At 44.8% G+C, this 19288-nt stretch overlaps 1 protein-coding gene across 1 annotated transcript in view; it reads left to right on the plus strand.

Moving 5' to 3' along the window:
- LOC138472144 (uncharacterized) overlaps window positions 1-17392 on the plus strand; it is a 502005-nt gene extending 484613 nt beyond the window's left edge. The window contains exon 9 of the mRNA XM_069610159.1: window positions 13407-17392. Within this exon, the coding sequence (XP_069466260.1) occupies window positions 13407-13438 (32 nt within the window). The 3' untranslated portion in view covers window positions 13439-17392. The remainder of the gene's footprint in view (window positions 1-13406) is intronic.
- Window positions 17393-19288: the final 1896 nt, after the last annotated feature.

The following is a 19288-nucleotide window of genomic DNA, read 5'->3' on the forward strand; positions in this document are numbered from 1 at the left end:
GTCGTTGTGAGCATTTGTCTGGGACCTAGTGATAGCAGTGACCTGGATTTCCCCCAACAGGGATTCAATCTCAATTAGATCCCCTTGGATGGCCCCGGTTTTGGCCAGCTGATCAGCTAAGTCGTTTCCAGTTTTGTCTGGTCCCTCTACTTTGGAATGACCCTTGATCTTTTTCCAATAGATGGTCATCTCATTCGAGGTGACCAGATCATCAATGTTTTGGATCAACTTCCCATGTTTCAAGGGTTTGTTGTTAGCACATAACATGCCTCTGGTTTTCCAATTAACCAGGTGCTCCACGAACCCGTTCCGTACATAATCCGAATCTGTGATTATGACCAGTTCGTGGAGTTGATGCTGGACAGCAGTGAGGATGGCCTGATGCACAGCCATCAATTCTGCCACCTGACTACTTCGGGGACCAATTTTGTATCCAGCGGAGGGTTCTGGGGACTCATTCACCCATGCATTCCCTACGCCAGCCACCAGTTCTTTCGCCCCGTTGTTGTCAACATGGTAAGAGCATCCATCCACATACACAGTGGGCATTCCCTCACACTTGTCTTCTTCAAAGACTTTGTGGGGGGAATTAAGGTATGCCTCCATGTTGTCCTTTATTTTTAGACTTTCGTCCTCGAGACAGTTTTCTCTGGCACAATCATGCAAGTCAGCCAGACCTTGCGCGAGGGGACTCTTCTTGTTTTGGCCATATCTGACCTCCACAGGAAAGCCTTGCATTGACAGAATCCAGGAAGTAATTCGGGAATTACTCACATTTCCGGCCCGGATTCGGTCACTTTGGAGATATTGCAGAGGCTGGTGAGGAGTCTCCACTATGATGTGTTCCCCCTGGATAAACGGGCGGTAATTCTTCAATGCCCACACCGTTGCCAGGAGTGCCTTCTCACAATCGTTGAATTTTTCCTCCACAGAGGATAAAGTTTTGCTCGCATAGGAGATTACTTTATTGACCTTGTCATGCTTTTGGTATAATACTGCCGTCAAGCACGTATTAGAGAACCCTGTCTCCAGGAAGAACTCCTTGTTTCTGACAGGATAAGCTAGGCAAGGCGCTTGTGAGAGGCTTCTCTTGAGTTGTTTTACTGCCTCGGCTTGTTCTGGACCCCATTCCCACTTGACCCCCCCCTTCAGGAGATGAATCAGGGGTCTGGTGATCTCTGCGTAGCCCTCAATGAACTTCCTGCTGTAATTAGTCAGTCCAAGGAGGCTCCTTAGTTCTCGCAGAGTTGTGGGGTCTTTCAGTTTCTGAAGTGCTTCCACTTTCTTTTCCTGGGGACAGAGACCCTGAGGAGTAATCTCATGCCCCAAGAAATTAACACGGGTTCTACACCACTGTGCTTTCTGAAAGGAAAGTTTTGCTCCGGCGGCCCTCAACTGTGTCAGAACATAACGGATCTCCGCTATGTGTTCCTCCACAGATGAACTTTTGATGAGGACATCATCTACATAAGCCAGGTTACCCCTCGCACCCAGGTCGGGCATGGCCTTATGTAGGAAAATGTTGAATTCATTGCCGGAGTTGAGGTATCCGAAGGGAGTCCGGGTCCATGTGTACTGCTGGCCCCCAAAGGTGAAAGCCAGTTTGTATTGGTCCTCCCTACTGACAGGCACGGTCCAGTATCCATTGGTCAGGTCTATTGCTGTGAATACCTGTGACCCCTGGATCTGGGCCAGCCCTTGGTCAATGTAGGGCAGAGGCCATCGGGAAGTATGGACCCGTTTGTTGAGCTCCCTAAGGTCGGCGCAGAGTCTCCACTGGCCGTTTGGCTTCAATATTCCCAGCACCGGATTATTGAAGGTGCTGTGGACTGGACGGATTATTCCCCGGGACTCAAGGTTCTTAATTATTTCAGTAAGGGACTCCATTGATGCGAGAGGCAAGCGATATTGCTTCACAAACACTGGAGTCATGCCAGGGTCCGTGGGGATTGTTGTTGTGTGGATGTCAGTGCGACCACAGTCATATGAGTCTACCGCAAAGAGATCTTGGAAATCCAAGAAAACTTGTTTCAACTTTTGCTTTTGTTCCAGAGTCACACAGGCATCAGCTAGGTTGACTCTCTCTTCCACCATCTGCCTGAAGCCTGGAAAGACTTCTGGTTTGGCTATCTCCGCGGCCTCCTCCAGCTGGGTGGAGAAGTCCCTGGTCAGAGTGCTGATTTGGACCGGAGGCTTCAGGTGGGAAAGGCAGCCCTCATGCACCTGGAAAATCACCTCATCCCTCCTGAAGTCACAAGTCACATCTTCCTTACCATAAGGGCAGGAAGTGTACACCAGGAAGTTCCCCCCATGCCGGGTAAAAATCCTGTCTGGTGTTGTATTGTCATCACTGTCACTGTCAAAACAGTCCTTGGGGATTGGTCCTAACAGTTCATTTCTAAGATCAATGGAGAAATGTCGGTCATCAACCGCCATTCCAATAATGGTGCCTGCGGCTAGAGTAATACTCTTTAAGTCGCTGTTATCCACCTCTATTGGAATGGTGTCATGTTCTATGTTGACTAATGGAGTTGGGTTTACCCCCAACCCTTGCTGTTGGAGAGAAGCATTTAGATGTATGTAAGCATCAGGGTTTTGCAAATATTGTCCTCTTTTAGCTTTCACTTCTAGGGAGAATTGTCGGGTCCTTTCTGGGATGGTGATTTCCTCTTTGATCTGAATTTCAACTGCATAAGGTAGCAATTGAGCTGACCTAAATGCTTTTTCTGGATCATCAAAGCCCATGGGATTATCCGCTAATCGGGACCAAGCTTTGAAGTTTATTAGGTCCAAACTAATGGCAAAGCGATTGAGAATGTCACTGCCTAAGTAAAAGGCGGCAGGGACGTCTCGCACGACCCAACAATTGTGGACTATGCTCTTGTTGCCAATGGAGATTTTGAGCATGCACCTGCTTGGCAGGAGATGTTTGGAATTAGGTGCTTCCAGGTCCATTTCCCATTTGTCTATCAGTTTGAAGGTGGGAATGGCTGGATCCTTTGGGAGTTGGCGAAACATGGCTTCGCTGATGAAGCTCTTACCATTGTTCACGCACACTCGAGCGAGAACAGAGTCCTTCCCATCATTTAACTGAACAGGGATGAACAACTGCTCTCCAATTTGCTGAATATCAGCCAGGCTCTGAGCTGATTTCACATCTTTCTGGACTATAGGAGTGGGAGTTTCTGATTGTGGATTAGTATAGAATTTCAGAGTGTTTCCTTCCAGTGTGGAATACCACCTTAAACTGGAAGGAAGGTTGATTTTCAGAAATAGAGAGGACCCCCCATCACCAGTCTGTTGTCCTACTGCTATTACTGTCACATCTGGAATCTGGTTGTTCTGGAAGTGAAATTCTACTTGGTCAGATTTTTGTTCAACCATGTGGCATGTGCCGTTTAAACTAACATGGTTGACACTCTGTTTTAATTTTATTGGTCGGCTAGTCTGGGTCCAGAGGACCTTGTTTACGCAATCTATTAGGGGTGACAACCTTCTCAGGAGGTCATTCCCTAGTAAACAAGGGGTGCCCTCTGGGGTCACAACTATGACTGGGTGTTTCAACTTGTGTCGCCCGATCTTAATGTCCAAGTCTGCAGTCCCCTCAACGGGAATTTCCTTCCCGTCAAAGTTCTGCAGTTGTCCAGGAAGAGAGGTGAGAGGAATTTGGTAATTCTCTCCCCTTCCTGCATTCAGTTCGTCAAAGGCCCTTCTGGACAGAAGGGTAGCTTGAGATCCAGTGTCTACCAGTGCCAAAATTGTACCCTGCCCCTGTACTTGTACCGGGGCATAGTATCTTCCCTCCTTCTCCTCAAGGGGGCACAGATAATGCACATTTTTGGACAACTGGTGGGCTAACTTTCTGGTTTTAGACATTGCAAGAGAAGAAATTTGGGCAGAATTCTGTGGAGAGCCTTGGGAATCTAAAAAAAGAGAGTTGGCAACTGGAGATCAGAGCCATTTTGGGTTCCCCTTGCTCCGGTTCTGGGCCGCCCCCCCTCTTTGGAGGCAGTCACCAGGATGGGTTTGAACCAGGGGATTTTCTTGCTGTTGGTTCTGGGATGAGATGGTGGGCGGCGGTAGCTCAGTCTCCACATCTCCCCAGTCTGGATTTGCATCCCTAGGGACCCATTTTTCTTTGGGAGGAGTTCCCCCCTCTCTGAAGGAGAAGATCCTTTTCCCAGGATCCTCTGAGGATCCCTCTCCCTCAAATTGGAAGATCTGTACCTCCTCCTCAAACTGAGTCTGTTTGGGTCTTTTGTTTCTCCTACCCCCCCTCTGCTCCTTAGGAGGCAGACTTTCAGGGGCAAGAGATTTTGTTTCCGGTTCCTGGGTTTCCAGGGGCTGTTTACAAGTGAGGAAGGAAGCTTCCTCCAAGGCTTTACACCCCCCTTCCCCTTGTGCCTCCTCCCTGGGAACCGGTGAGTTATCGGGGTGCTGCCCCCGTCATTGTTCTGGGGCACCAGGTCCAGAGTTGGGTGCGTTCTGCGCCGGCATGCCGATCTGAGGGTTCTGCTGAGCCCTCAGTATGTGACCCAGATCCCGCGCCATGTTTTGAACCTGGCGCTCTAACTGGGAAACCCGCTCAGGCTGATACGGGGCCCTGTTTTCTCCCCTGGGCTGATCCCGGGAAGGGTAGCTGTCCCTCCTCTGGTAATACCCCGGGTTGGGAAGATTTGGGTACCCCTCCACCCTTGGCCTCCCCTCTCCCGGATTAGGTTGTCTGGGCTCAGGGAATTGGGGAAAGAAGGATGGATGATTTTGGGGTTGGAAATTGGGTGGATACCTGGGGAAAAAGTTCTGCCCAGGATTTGGAGAATTTCTGCCCTCCTGTGGGAAGTTGGGAGGGAAGTTCCCTGGGTTAGGTGCTTGGCTGGATCCCCCCCCTTGGGCTGGAGGAGTCCACACATAACCCAGGATGGGTCGATTTCCCTTGTAACGGGGACTTACATAATCAGGAGAGCGAGGGACCCCATTTGTGGGGCTGCCTCCCTGGCTCCCTGTCTGTGACTGGCCCGAGGACCTTCTGGGCCTAGCATTATTAGGTGCAGGTAGGTTTTTAGGCCCCCCCATCTCCAACTCTAAAACGGGGGTGACCTTTACCTCTGCCACCTTGGCAGCAGCAGGGGTGCTGTTGGCTTTGGGGTTTTTCTGGGCATTACTTTTGCTATCTATCGGTTTCTGCACCTCATAGATCCGGGTAGCCTGTTCAATGACCCAGTCTAAAGATCTTTTTTCGTGAAAATCCCTCACGAGCTGGGTCATGATATATTTGGGCAAGGCATGGAAAAACGTATTAATAAATTCTCTGCTATCCGTGCGCACCCTTCTTGTGGTCTGTGCAAAAGCACGCTTTAACTCCTGCACAAATTCTTGTGGGGCCTGATCCTCCCCACATTGCAAATTGTAGGCTGCCTTGCGAGCCTCTTGAGGATTTCTGTGAACAGAAAAATGTTTCAAGATGGCCGCCTTATAGGTGGACCATCTTAAATGATTTTGGTCCTCCAGCCCCGCAAAGAAACTGGAGTATTCCGGGGAGAAGGTCCACTTTACATATTGAATACAGCTTTGGCTGTCCTTCAAATGGAAAGTCTCCATCATTTGTTCAAACAACTCTAAGTGCTCCCAAACAGAATACTTAGCGTTCTTATGGTAAGGCGTGATGACGCTCCTGATCGCCTTAATCTGCTTTAAGGGGTCCTTAATCAAGGCCCTTTTTGCCTTATTGGCCTTTTTGGTTCGGGTAACCCTTGTCCATTCGTCCTCGGACTCAGAGGCACTGCTCCCAGAGGTTCCCGTCTGTTCTTCCAGGTTTTCCCGGATTCTGCGAGCCTGGGAATGGCGGGCAGACTGTGGGGACCTGGTCTCCTGTGTCCTGCGCAGTTCAGAGGAGTCTTCAGATTCCTCCTTGCTGCCAGGATTTGATGGGTACCCCCTCCACTGACCTAACTGGGCAGAGGTTTTCAGGATGCCCTTAATGGGCCTACTCTCCTGGGGTTCCCGACTGAACTGTACTATGCTTGGGTGCCCATACCCAGATGCCCGCCCATCCATTCCTGGGAGGTACTGGCCTATGAGCCCCATGCTTCTGGCTGGATAGTAATCTGCCATCCCTGTGGCCCGGTGCTCATGTGCGCCAGGGGACATGGGGGTGGCAGAGTCCAGGGACTGAGAGGTATGAGGGCCTCTGGTACTAGGGCTCCTGAGGTTATGCTCCAGAGTTTCCATTTCCCAGCGAACCTCATCTCTATCCGCCCCTGCTCCCTGTTGCAATGCAAGAGCCTGCATTTGTGCCTTCAGTTCCTCAGTTAAGGCCTTACTAGACTCTATCAGTCTCTCCTGCATCGCTACCTGTTGTTGGAGCCTATCATTGTGTTGACAGAGGGCCTCATTTTCCCTCTGTGCTTCCAGGTTGGTTCTGGAGAACTGGGCCAGTCTTTGCTGCAGGAGGTTTACCTCCTGAGTCCCATCCCTACTGGCCTGCTCCTTTCTTGCCAGAGCCTCTTCCACCCTCCTGGTGTGCTCTAACAAGTTCTGGTTTTCTTTTTGGAGGTCACCCAGCCCCTCGAGGGCCGGGTGATTTTCTTCCATTTTTCTTTTTAAATGGCAGACTTCCTGGCCTAAGGCGTCTCTTTCCTGACTAAGAGCCTGCATTTGTGCCGCCAGGTCGTCCCTTTGCCGTTGAAAGGCACCAGCTTTTTGGCGCTCCTCATCAAACTCTGCCTGGGTATCCAGGTCTTTCAGAATCAGTTTATTGCTCTCCTCTTTCTCTCTGTCTAGCTGGCTTTGCAGGGTGACTACCTGCTCCGCGCATGCCCTTTTGAAATTGATCTGTTGCTCCAACTTTTTCTGGTTCTGCAGTAAGGAGTACAAACTGTCTTGGTGCTCCTTCTGCAGGGCCAGAAATCTGGTATCCTGGTCTGTCTTTTCCTGTTGTAGGATGCCCATATCCTCTTTTATTTTAATGATGTACTGCCTACTATCATTTTCTGACTCCTGGCTCCTCTGCAGCCTCTGCTCAGAAGAGACCAGGTCAGATTGGACCTTCTCTAACGCCATCTGTTGCCTATTTGCCAGATTTTGGCTTTCAGCACATCTATCCTGCATGTCTCCCATATATAGGTACAGGTATGCCGCTATCCTAACAATCTTGTCGTGTTCCTCTTTGGCCTTAGGAGCCATATATAGTTCACTCAGGGCCACATGTAATGGACCCTGATCTCTCCATAAGTCTGACCCTGTTTCAGTGACCTGTCGCGTGATGGCCTGCAACCAGGCATCCTGGCCCTGCTCAGCCCATTCACCTCTCTCAAATAACTTATGTAAGAAGTGCTCTCTGGCTATTTTCATGTCTACTAAGGTCGTCATTCTAGAGATTGGTCTCTGTCCTGACTTACAGAAGTTTGTATTTTATTTTTGCAGAACAGAACTTTTCTTGGAGTGTCCCTTTTGAGGAATGCTTCACAGCGTAATGCAGCGTGGTGATCCGACCGGATGTATGTATCCCGTCAGTTAGCACACTGTATTAAGCTGCACAAGTGGTATTCTAACCCAAACGTCCGGCCGAGCCCCCAGTTTGTAAGAGGATTCAATTCAACACTACAGCTAAGTCAACGCCTAGTCTAGAATACTGAATGAAAACCCTTATTGATATACCTTTATGTCCAGTTCATGCGTTCTGGATGACTACCCCTATATAACACCCCTCTCTTGGAATCCTCCTGACCCCACTGAGCCAAGAAGTAGTTCTGTTTTGCAAGTTAAAAGGTTTATTTGATAATTTAAACAATAGATATATATATCACACTTTATAATAAATTAATAATTGAATAGCACACTTAATCTGATATGATAAAGATTAACAACGGAGAATCTGGCACCAACACGCTTCTCTATAATCAATAAGGAGTTGACATGAAATGGATAAGGTAGCACACAGGTGAATAGGAACAAAAGAAGAAGGTGGTACAGAATGCTTTATGTAAGCTCAGGTGGATGCAATATTCAATGAATGCAGTACAGAAAATACTCAATATGATTTCAACCAAACAATGTAATCACTTTTCTCTGGCTATTCACTCCCCCCCTCTTTATGCAATGCAAGGAAATGGGAGGAAAGCACACAGTTCTCAGAAATGCAATCAATGTAATTCAGTTCAATCCCCCCAAGCACGCTTAAAGAAAACAGATAGGAGTTTTGAAAACACAGGCCCAAATGCTTTTATATGTGCTAGCAATGGATGAGAAATATGCTGGAAATGCTTTTAATTCCCTTTCAGAGGTTCAGGGTGAGTGGTATCTAGTTAATATTAGTCCAGGCTCACTCTTGCAATGATTCAGGAATGATTAGCAGGTTAAACGAATTTCTGGCAAATGGAAGGCAAGCAGCAGCAGCTTTTTACACGTGAAGAAATTTGCAAATCGCGGCAAAATTCGCGAATGCGTGTTCCGCGATTGCGGTAAAACTATAAGGGGTAGGAATGTGGTTCTTGGTGCGATTAAAAGCTAAGATTCTAAGCTTTCAGATGAAAGTTACTGCAAGTCTCTAGCCCAAACGGTTACAGAGTTATGATCGATTTAGTAGAGGTCGTTTTTCAGATTTGAAATTTTAAAGTTCAAAAAGACAAGTGCAGCTTGCAACTAGCAAATCACAGGTGACAGCTTTACAAATGACAGGAGACAGTTAGGAGACAGTTCTACTTAGATTAAACTAGATTGAATTATATTATTTTAACTAGGAGATTGGTTCTGCACAGTTTTGCTGGGTACTCACAATATCTTTAGAAATATGCCTTGCCACGGATCTGGTCAGGTTTTGGACTGGACTCCTGTTCAGCTCTCTGCACTTCACAGTGATCTGGGTCAGCTCTCTCTGGTTCTTCTAACAGGTCAGCTCTACTCTGCTGGTCTGGTCTGGGTCTCTAGTTCTGGATAGATTGAAGTCTCTAGGTTGGCTCTCTGGAGGTTTGATGGAGGTAAATATGGATTTTTCCGGCAGAGCTTCCAGCGGCAGATGGAATTGAAGGTCCCTATCTGTCCTGTCTCTCTGTTTTTATGTGTTTTTATGTGGGTGTGTTCTAGCATCACTGACCCTACCTCTCTCTCAGCTTCTAATTGGTCAAACTTCCATTTCTCACTTGATTGGGGAAGGAACTGTGAGTCAGAGTGATGTCATCCATTTATGATCTCTTGAAAAACCTCCCCTGTCATCTGTGCACCCAAATCTATATATGATCAAAATCCATATTTCACAGTTACACAGTTGTTTGAAATTACATATACATGGTGTGGCTGAATTTAGCCATGTCTCTGTCCAAATCTGCTGTTTCTGAGAGCTTGCATTCAGAAATGGCACATAATTGACTTTTTAACTGATTTTTCAATTTCTGACATTGACCCAACTTTACATACATGTGCGCAGGGAGTATGGACATTAACTGATGAAGTTTCATATTTTTAACATGCATACATTTAGAGTAATATCCACTTTTCCGCTAACACCCCCCTGAACATACCACCGGTTCTAAAAACCTCTTAAACTGTGGGCAGAAAAATCACAAGAATTATGGTATCATTTATAAAATTTTCACATGTCCGCACCATGAGTTATTCATCTTTTTCTAAACAATATTCTGGCTACAAAGGGGTGTGGTTTCCCAGGTCACATGGTGGAAATACTGGTTTATCCAGTTCTGCCAAGCCAGCTTGCTCTCACAGGCAGTGCCCCTCCCAGCTTCTGCCAAGAGGAAGCTACATTTTACGACCGCTGTAATAAAACCTTTGCCTGAGTCAAGACAGGCTTTGTTCAGAGCTCCTGTAGAGCACAGGTAATTCAATTATCAGATAGATGGCATATCCTTAGTGTGGCCAGCAAAAGGCAGATAGGCCTAGGAACACAGTTGTGACTCAAGTTTCACTCCTGATGGGGGTAGCTGTCAAGCAAAATCAAGTTCCTTAAGCCAGACTTTCAGCTAACTGTCATGTTTTTTTTGTTGCTTTTTAAATTAACTTGCAATTTTACACATGCAGCTAGAATGCTGATTCTAAGTGCAAAACTATGACATTTCAACAGTTACAAAGGCATGTGACACCAAACATAGGTCACTCATTTAATCTAAACATTTTCGATTTTAGTGTCTTTAAATCCAATGCAACTTAAACTGCTGACTCCATAGCAGTTTTGTTATAAGCATTGTTTTGGGCTCTTCATTTCCCAGATTTTGTAAGCACACAAAACTCCATTCTGCCAAATGTCTGCTGGTGTTCAGTGAATATTTTGCACATGTTGCAATGTTTGAAAATAGGCATTTTGAGCCTGCCTTCAGAGAAACACAGGGTGGTTTTAAAACGCCGGCTTTTGGATAGTGGTGAGTACTGGTACTGCACCCATTTTTGGGATTTAAGAAATGAATTCCCCACAATTCTAGGTTGCATTTGGCAATCAGCATTGCCATTCCCAATGGTTTCAGACTACTGTGCGGGTAGTCCAATGGTGGTTTTAAAGCGCTTTGAAGCTAACCGGCGCTACTGTTCCTCATGGCAACCCGGCCTTTCATTCTCGCACTGGTGGGTGGCAAGTGAGGCAACCATTTTGGTGTGCGCACAAACTGCGCAGCTTTCCTGGATTTCGGCGCACATGTGGGTTTTCCGCCATCTTGAACTTTCTAAGCCCACAGCACCAAATGTTGTGGCATGATAGCTTAAACGTGGGTCAGGACACCCAACAACAATGAACTAACACTTAAGCAACAAGTAAACGCAATAATCAAGAAATGCTTCTTCCTCCTACATGCAGTAAAAAGGATCCTACCATCCCTCTTTCACCCACAAAACACTCACCTCGTCTCGGGAGGGTAGCTTAGGGGCAACGTGCTCGCCTTTGAAGCAAGACGACATGGAGTAACACAGGTTCAATCCCCGGGTCCGCGCTTAGAAATCTCTAGGTATTTAGCGCATTATCACCTTCATCGCACTCATCATGTCCAGAGAAGACTACTCCAACAGCCTATACCTAGGAATGCCAGAACGACTACTAAAAAAATATCAGCACGTCCTAAACGCTGCGGCCAGACTCCTGCTCAAACTACCATGAAGAGAACATATTACCCCAGCGCTGAAACTTCTACACTGGCTACCAATAAAACAGCGAATAAAGTTCAAAACAATGTGCATAACTCACAGAGCAATCCATGGCCAAGGAGCACAGTTCCTAAACAAGAAAATAACTGTATACCATCCAACAAGACCACTCAGATCAAGCAACAACATTCGCTTAGAACTAAAACCATACAATAAAAGAATATTCTGAGGATCATCCTTCTCTCATCTGCCAGTAATAACCTGGAATCACCTACCAAAAAACAAATGCAACACAAGGTATCATCTGGAATTCAGAAAACTACTCAAAACTTGACTCTTTGCTTCAGAAACAGGAGAAAACGACTAGGAAGAGTAGACCCAACGGGAAACGAGATTCCCAGGGAGGAAACCATGACGCAACTCAATCTTCAATGACCATTAGGCGGGGTGGGGGGCGGCCCAACCACCCATGTCCACACACCCTAATCCACAGAGGAAACATAGGTTGGTAAGGGTCCCAAATGGAATGGGCATGGAAGGACCATGATCCTCTAAACTAAACATTGCCAACCTCAGGATGATGAACACATCGGCAAAAGCCAGGTACTCATGCCACTAGAATAACACAGAGGAAAACTACCACTCCTCGACAGGCCCACCAACTAGGGGGACAATCTACAATACCAAACACACAGGATAATTATATATGTTGAGCACCAAAATGCAAGAGAAGAGGTAAGAAGGGAAAACCATGCTAATACAATTGTAAAACCTCCACTTTATACACTTCTCATACAGAAACCCACACGACCACCTCTCGGCACAGCATTCCGCAAGCACTTTAACACATTACAACAATGGACTAACAACACATACCCTGGCACAACAGCACATGGGAATTCGCACTGACCCGAAAATCGCACTTAAGCTCAGCGAACAGTGCAAATCGAACTGAAGCTGCCAACAGGACATCACAACTCTCACTTTCCTATTCCCACTACACCCTACTGCCCCCCCCTTATTACTCCCCTTTCTTCAGATCCACCAGAGCACCTGGGTACCACACCGGTGGTGACTGTGTGCGGTACAAATACCTTTATCATTAAAGCCCCTTTACTTGCAAGCATGGAGAGTGAGTGTATAAAAATCAATTGGTCTTAGTCAATTACCAAACCAATTACCAAGCCACCGAAGCCTCGATAGACCAAAAACATGCTTTGAGCAATTAATCTAAAAGTTAGACTGTTGTCCTCTACTATAAGCTAACACACATTTAATAATCAAAGAAAGAATTACAAGCCTATAATAGCAGCAAGTTCTTCCCTGCTGTGTGCTTTATCTGTGTTAATAGTGAGGTATTTCTCTCTACATTAGGACCAAACTCGGCCAAGAACTCGTGGGAGTAGATTGTGTGTGAGCAAAGAAGGCTGCTCTGTCACTGAGGACATACGCCCGATTTACACCTGCATTAGTTGGGTAATTTAACCATTTCCCCCAAATGTCACTATAGTTGTCATTTGGGAGAAATGGCTTTATGAAAAGCCTTAATAATTCAATGGGTTCTTTGTCCACATCTTTTGCTAGAGCCAACCACATGAGTTTGTGGTTCAGATTCAAAGTTAGCTTTTATGTCATCGAAACATAAAAAGAATGCTTCCTTTTTAATTTAAATGTAAATAGCGGATACTAGGAATAAGCAAAATGATTGATCCATTGTACCCGTCCCAGTCCCAGTCCCAGTTCGAAATCTAGCCACAGCACAGGTAGAAGCCTTTTCTTGTCCCACTTTGAATATGGTCCAACAGTTCCATGGCCAGTAATTTAAATGCGGGATCAGTTGGTGAAATTGCCCTTTAATTACTTGGCGGGTCTCTGTAGGATTTTTTAAAGATTGGGATGATAATGGCTGCATGCCAAGGGATCGGAAATATTATTTTTGGCCCAACGAACCTCAGGAAGGTTTTTGGCTAAGTCGAAAAAGAGTTGCTGCCTTTCTCCACAACATCACTTCTGATGCAATTAAATGTACTCCGGGAAGCGGAGGAAGGGGACAAGATGCCCCAGGAAGTCCAAGTCGCTCAGCACAGTGACTCTTCCCACTATAATTAAATGACCAACTGGGTCCTAAACCTGACAGCACTTGATATTCATAAAGGGTTTGAGACTTTGAAAGATACCGGAGAATTGTTACAGGTGAGTTATAGTGCAAAATTAGGAATTACACATTTTAAAAGCCACCCACAAGTCTTAAACTGTGTTTCCGTTGTGATTGATGAAAAAGTTCGTTCTATTCATTGACTGCATGTCATGCTTTCTTACTTCCCCAGTGTTTTCTTCCTATGGAAGGATCGACTCGTGAAGGGCACTTGCCACGCAGGCGAGCTTTGAAGTACTCTTGTGGAGTTCAGTCGCACGGCAGAAGTGGTGTTCCCAGAGCAGGCGTCAACCACTCGGAATGGCTCAAAGTTGACACTGGTTTTTGGAATCTGCAAGGAAGCCCCACCTTTCTTTTTGGGGCACAGAAATCATTTTTAAAGACGTGTAAAAGCAAAGGAAGTGATCAGTGTCTCCCACTAGATTTGCTAATTGTTTACTTTGCGCATCATCCAGTGCTCCATTGCATGAGTGGGTGGTGTACCTTTTAAGATTTTTCTGGACCATTTAACAGACATGAAGTGGAGGGACTTTGCCGGGGGTTGATGATTACATTATATTTTTGCAATAACGTGAATATTGCCATTTAAAAGACCAGTCCAGTAAAAACCTTCTGCTCGCGCAAGAAATTGATGTTTTCTGCCTATGTTGCATTGTCAAATAGAAATGCTTCCAGGATGTGAATTTCCCCGGTCTTTGATAATGGGGGAAAAAGGGTGCATGGTTGCTAGAGAATGAAGACCTGTTTTTTTCACTTCTTTATATTATGGAATATTGTTTTAAGTTTTAAAAATAACAATGAAACTGCACCATCCATTGGGAAACCACAGTATCAAACACCAAAGACTTCAGCGAATCGGCTCTAAGAATATATTTGAATGCCTCTGGAAGCGACAGTGATGCCACCTGAAGTGAGGCACTGAGCCTGTAAGACACTGAACTGGGATGTGCACACTTCCTTATTTTAAAGAGGACCATGAGTTATGAAAACCACGAGTGAGTCGAACCTCGGACCTGTACAAAAGCTGATGAACGTAAAGCAGTTACTGTACAAATATTCTGAATTGACCAGATGAGGTTACTAGTTTAAAAGTGCCATAAACACATTTTAAAAGATGGTGGTCGAAATCGTACTCTTTTTGTGCGTAGGGTGTAGCCTTAACGCTTTAAAGTATTTATATTTCTTGAGCAGCATTCAAATGTGGTGCTACCAGGGCTTGTATGGGCATGGATCCAGTAGTGCATCGAACAGCGGGAAGTGAGTCCTCCGATGGAAAGGAGAAAGAAGGGCTCTACATTACATAGGAGGACTCGCTCAGCATTGAGGCTACACCCTGCCCACAAAAAGAATAGGATTTCGATTATCTTTTAAAGTTGGTTGATGGCACTTTTGAACTCCTAACCTCACCAGGTCAATTCAGAATATATGAGCAAAAATTACAATGAGTAATTACTGTTTTAGAGAGCCTTGGCTCGAAACACATGTTGACATAGAGGAAAGAAAGAAAAGATGATTCTATCAAAACTACATGTGAAATGATTTACACATTGGTACTGAAAGAAAAGACTTATGTTAAACTATAAAGTGAAATTAAGTGCATCATAAACTTATCGGGTTGAATTGAATCTTTATCCCCACAAATTCTTTGGGAAGGCGCTGTTTGGAACACAGTTAATTTTATGCTTGATTGTAGTTTTACTGGGCGTCAGGAAAGTGCCTCCAAAAAACTCCTAAATTCCTCTGTGACATCCCAACTCAATCCACATAAGTGTCGTTGAGCCAGGGATAGTGGTTCATTCCCAATCTAATGTATGACAGGTACTGTACAAAGCTCACAATGGGTCTGTTTTGTAACCATGAAGTATGTATCAACAGATATATTCGTGGTGGAGTAACCCCATGATTGGTTTGTGTTCTTTTAAATCAAAGTTGTGTTGTCTTCGTTCAACTGCAATGTTAATTGCCGTACCTACACATGTAAGTAACAGGACATTATGTTCAAAGATTGCATGTGCCAAGTAAGGTCAAATTTACAACTGTATTGAGTGCAAAACCTGAAAGTACAGGCAGTGCTAGTGTATTGTGGGTCAGATGCAAAGTGTGACCCTATGTTTATGAATCCTTTGTCATATTGTGTTTGATTATGTGGACTGTCTCTTGCTTTTTCTTAACGTCCTGATATGTTGTCTTAACAGAAATGTATGTTTTAGTAACCGCTTCTCTATGATTAACATTCAACCCAGGGAAATATGGCAAAAATATATAGAGAATGAAACTGGAGTATCCCTACACTGAAAAAAGAGTTGATGGTTAGGGATGTACAGAATACAATTCTAGGATTTCACTGAAATGTTGGTCAAGTATTTTTGTTAGGAGAAGTATGTAAGAGGAATTAAGCACTCTCTCATAAATATGCTCCAAATGTGCTTCGATTCTATTCAGTACAATCGGTTTTAACTTAATACACTAATTCGATTCTATTCAGTACAATCGGTTTTAACTTAATACACTAACAAAGTTCGGGATCACAATTTCAATTTGCGAAAAGGAAATTTCCGAACTAAAGTAGAATTTCGTAACTGGTGTTTGATTTCACTTGAAATATGAAAATATAAGCCGATTCAACCAGTGCATAAAACCGTTTTTTTGTTCTGGTATTGGTTCGAAAACCCACTTGATTGTTTTGTGAGAAATTGTGCCAGCACTGCCTCCTTAAAAAAGTTCACGAGTGGACCAGAGCGAGTCACTAAAAGCTTCCCTTTTTTGTGTTACATCAACAATGTGTCTGCATTTTAAGTAGAGCGAGAGAATGCTTAAAAATGTTAGCCCTTCATAACTATTCCTATAGAATGTGTCCTTCCAGATCCCGAGGCGGTTTGCATAGCTGGCTGCTATTGCACATCTAATCTGCTGGCTCTGGAAAAGCCATAATCCGCGTTATTTATTGTCAGAGCATTAAACCTCTTCTTAGACCAACAAGTTAAAAAAGCAGGGTTTTATTTTTTTTTTACAGTGAACTAATAATACTTTTAAAAGTTAATTCGGGCCATTAACAACATATGAGGAAAATATTCAAATGTTAGAAAAACTGTCAAAAAAATAAACACTCTAACCATGAAATTAGAAATTGCTGCATAAATGCATAGTGGATAGTTAAGCAAAAATGTAAAAGTTGAATATTATGTGGTCCAAATGTCTTATCATTCAGGCTATCACGAGCAATCGGGCAACATGAAGTCCATTTGGACACCTTTTGGAAATAACTTGGCAAAAGCCTCTGATACTGACCTCCTTTCCTCTTCGTCACCCTCCAGCCACGGGTCCTTATTAATATTTAAATAAGATGTGTCGCTTTCTCATGATAAAATAATGCTTCTGGCCTAATACTGTCATTTTGGCACAAGAACTTCAAATGGGTGTCAAAGACCGCAGCAGGAAAAACTAGAAATGGGCACGTTTTTATCCACGCTTTTCAGTCTAAAAAAGTGACATTTGTTTTATCCCATACAATTCTGTAGCATTCTTTATTCTAAATTCCCTGCAGGCAAACCTCATTGTTATGCATTTAACGATGGGCAGCTTTTGCCATTGGTGCTGTCCTATGCAGCTTCAGTGGCCACGACTATAGCCATGTTGTGTTTACAGGTGTCCTCTCAAAGTATGATAAGTAGGGTCCCTCCCTGACAAAACTGCTTATGAACACATGGGGCCTACATACGAATGTGGCAGTGTTAACTCCAGTAATGCTGCCAAACTCCGTTACCGTTACCACATCAGGAAGGGCCCACATTATTTGGAGCCATGGAGGCCCAGTGGTTATTCTCCATTTTGGAGCCACGATGGACCCCATTGGGGACATACAGTATTACCGCATGTGGTAATGCTGCATGGGGAATAGCTCCCTGCCAAGAATGCGAAAGATGAAGCAATCTCCCACATCGTCCATCTTACTAATATTGTTTTTAACCAAATGTGTAGTGAGTTTGGAAAGCGCTTCATACTACCAGAATGCACCGGTCATGTTACATATGTGCTTACACCGCTGAGACTGCCTTTAAAACTAACAACTATTCAGAAATGTACTCTCTGATTGCATTACTCGTTTCTAAACTTTTTAAAACACGATGTCTCTATTTTCTAATAAAGTTTGCACACATACTTGGCATGGTTCTGTATTTATTAAGTTACCATTAACCCGGATCACGTGGAAAGCAGAGCTGCACTCCCATGAGGAAATTCCAGTTCCAAGACTCGAACTCCAATAGTGTACACTCAGCCTTCACGTTCCAAGTTCGATGCTTTGGTTTGCATTAGGAAACAATAATCATGACAGCGCTTAGAAGCGAGAGGAAAGTGACATCATGCTATATAAACATGTAGTGTTATTAATTAACCCCATTAGACCGCAGTGGTCAAATTTGAGTCGTAACTAGATTTTATTTCCATAGCAGTACAGTAGATTTCCCAAAATATATGCCTTATGAAACCAGAACAAACCATCAATAACTGGTCAACAAAGGCAGCCTCGGAGGTCGTGATGTTGGCTTATATTTGAGAGTGCATTCGCACATTTTTGGCGGAGTGATGGGTGACGTAAACCCCTCCTATGAAGATATGAATGAATGGTCCAGCCCACCCTTGCTCCCTGGTTATATTATAGAAGTACACCCTATCAGAATGGCACCCAGATGCAGGATGGGTGGAGACCCTCTGTTGTCGCCTTGCTCACACTAATCAGCTGGCATCGAAGACCTATCCTGATCAATCCTGATGTGGTGCTTTCTGAGTTCCCAACATCTGCAGCCTTCTGGCCAGGGGCTGTGCCTTACAGTTTAAAATAGTTATGACGCCACAAACCATGCAAATGTGCTTCCATTCCCTGCTCCCCTGACCCTACTCTCTTTATATCGCATGTCAGACGTTGGGCCTAATTTACAAAACGTTTTTCAATGGTGGGGTACCCATTGAAAACGTGTTTGTACATCAGGCCGTGTCTGGTGCTACTTTATACCATAACGGGAAGGACATACAATAACAGGGAACACATATTTTGGGATGCAGTAGCCTTCGCATTAAATGTGGGTTTTGCCCTTTTCCCCCACGTGCAATTCCTTTTATTTTTCGTTGCATCATTTGTATTTTAGCGGCTTTGCAGCTTGGCTTTTGCTAAAAATGTTAGCTTCCAGTAAGGAGGGGTGCAAAATCGGGGGGCGGTTAAGGTCTGCACTGTGTAGTGGATGTCAAAGGCGGTGGGTGACGGGGAACACGCGGCTCTATACTATGAGGTCCAACCAACTCAGCTTTGTAAGTAAACTCTTTATTTTTATTGATCTGATCGTTTAATCTATCCCTGTATAGATCCTGTGGATGTCCTTTTGCATCTGCTTGTGGTAATTAAATATCTCTATGTATATCAAAGTGTTTTCTCTGGTATCTCTGCTGAAAAGCAAGAGAGGGCGTATGTATGAGGAGTGGGACTCTCTGGTGAGTCCCAGAACCGAAACCTCGGGGTAGTGTAAGGCAGGCAGCCTAAGCTCTTCTCCAGAGAGCATTGGATTCTGCACACGATCACACAGCTCAGAGGTTTAATAAAAAACTGTTGAATGTTTTTGCACAGAAGCAGTACAAGTAAATACTAAACTTGATACTGCTAAGAATGATACAAACTAGCAGTCTCTACGAAACCCCATTAAAACGTTATGGTCAAGTATGCCAATGTCCCTCCCCTTGCCCCACAGTGAAGCTTGGATTTCCAGTCTGCCACACCTGAACTCAAGACTGCCCAGCAAGGCTTGGTAAGAAAAGGTTAGGGTCATGTACTCGTTCTCTTCCACATTCCTCCATACCGACGCGATTTCCAGTCTGTCGTGCCTTTGCCGGAGAGTGTGCAGCAAAGCTGTGTAAGAATTAAAGTGTTTTGCTTTAGGGGAGTCGAATTGCTTGAGCATGTGACTCTAAGCACACCTAGCACCTGCCCCTTACGTGAAGCCAGCCCCTCCCCCCCCTCCTCACGAGTCTTGGGCCTGCCTGGTTCGGACTGGTCTCATCTAGCAC

Source organism: Ambystoma mexicanum, chromosome 8, assembly GCF_040938575.1.
Source record: "Ambystoma mexicanum isolate Mex_15411 chromosome 8, UKY_AmexF1_1, whole genome shotgun sequence".
NCBI lineage: Eukaryota > Metazoa > Chordata > Amphibia > Caudata > Ambystomatidae > Ambystoma > Ambystoma mexicanum.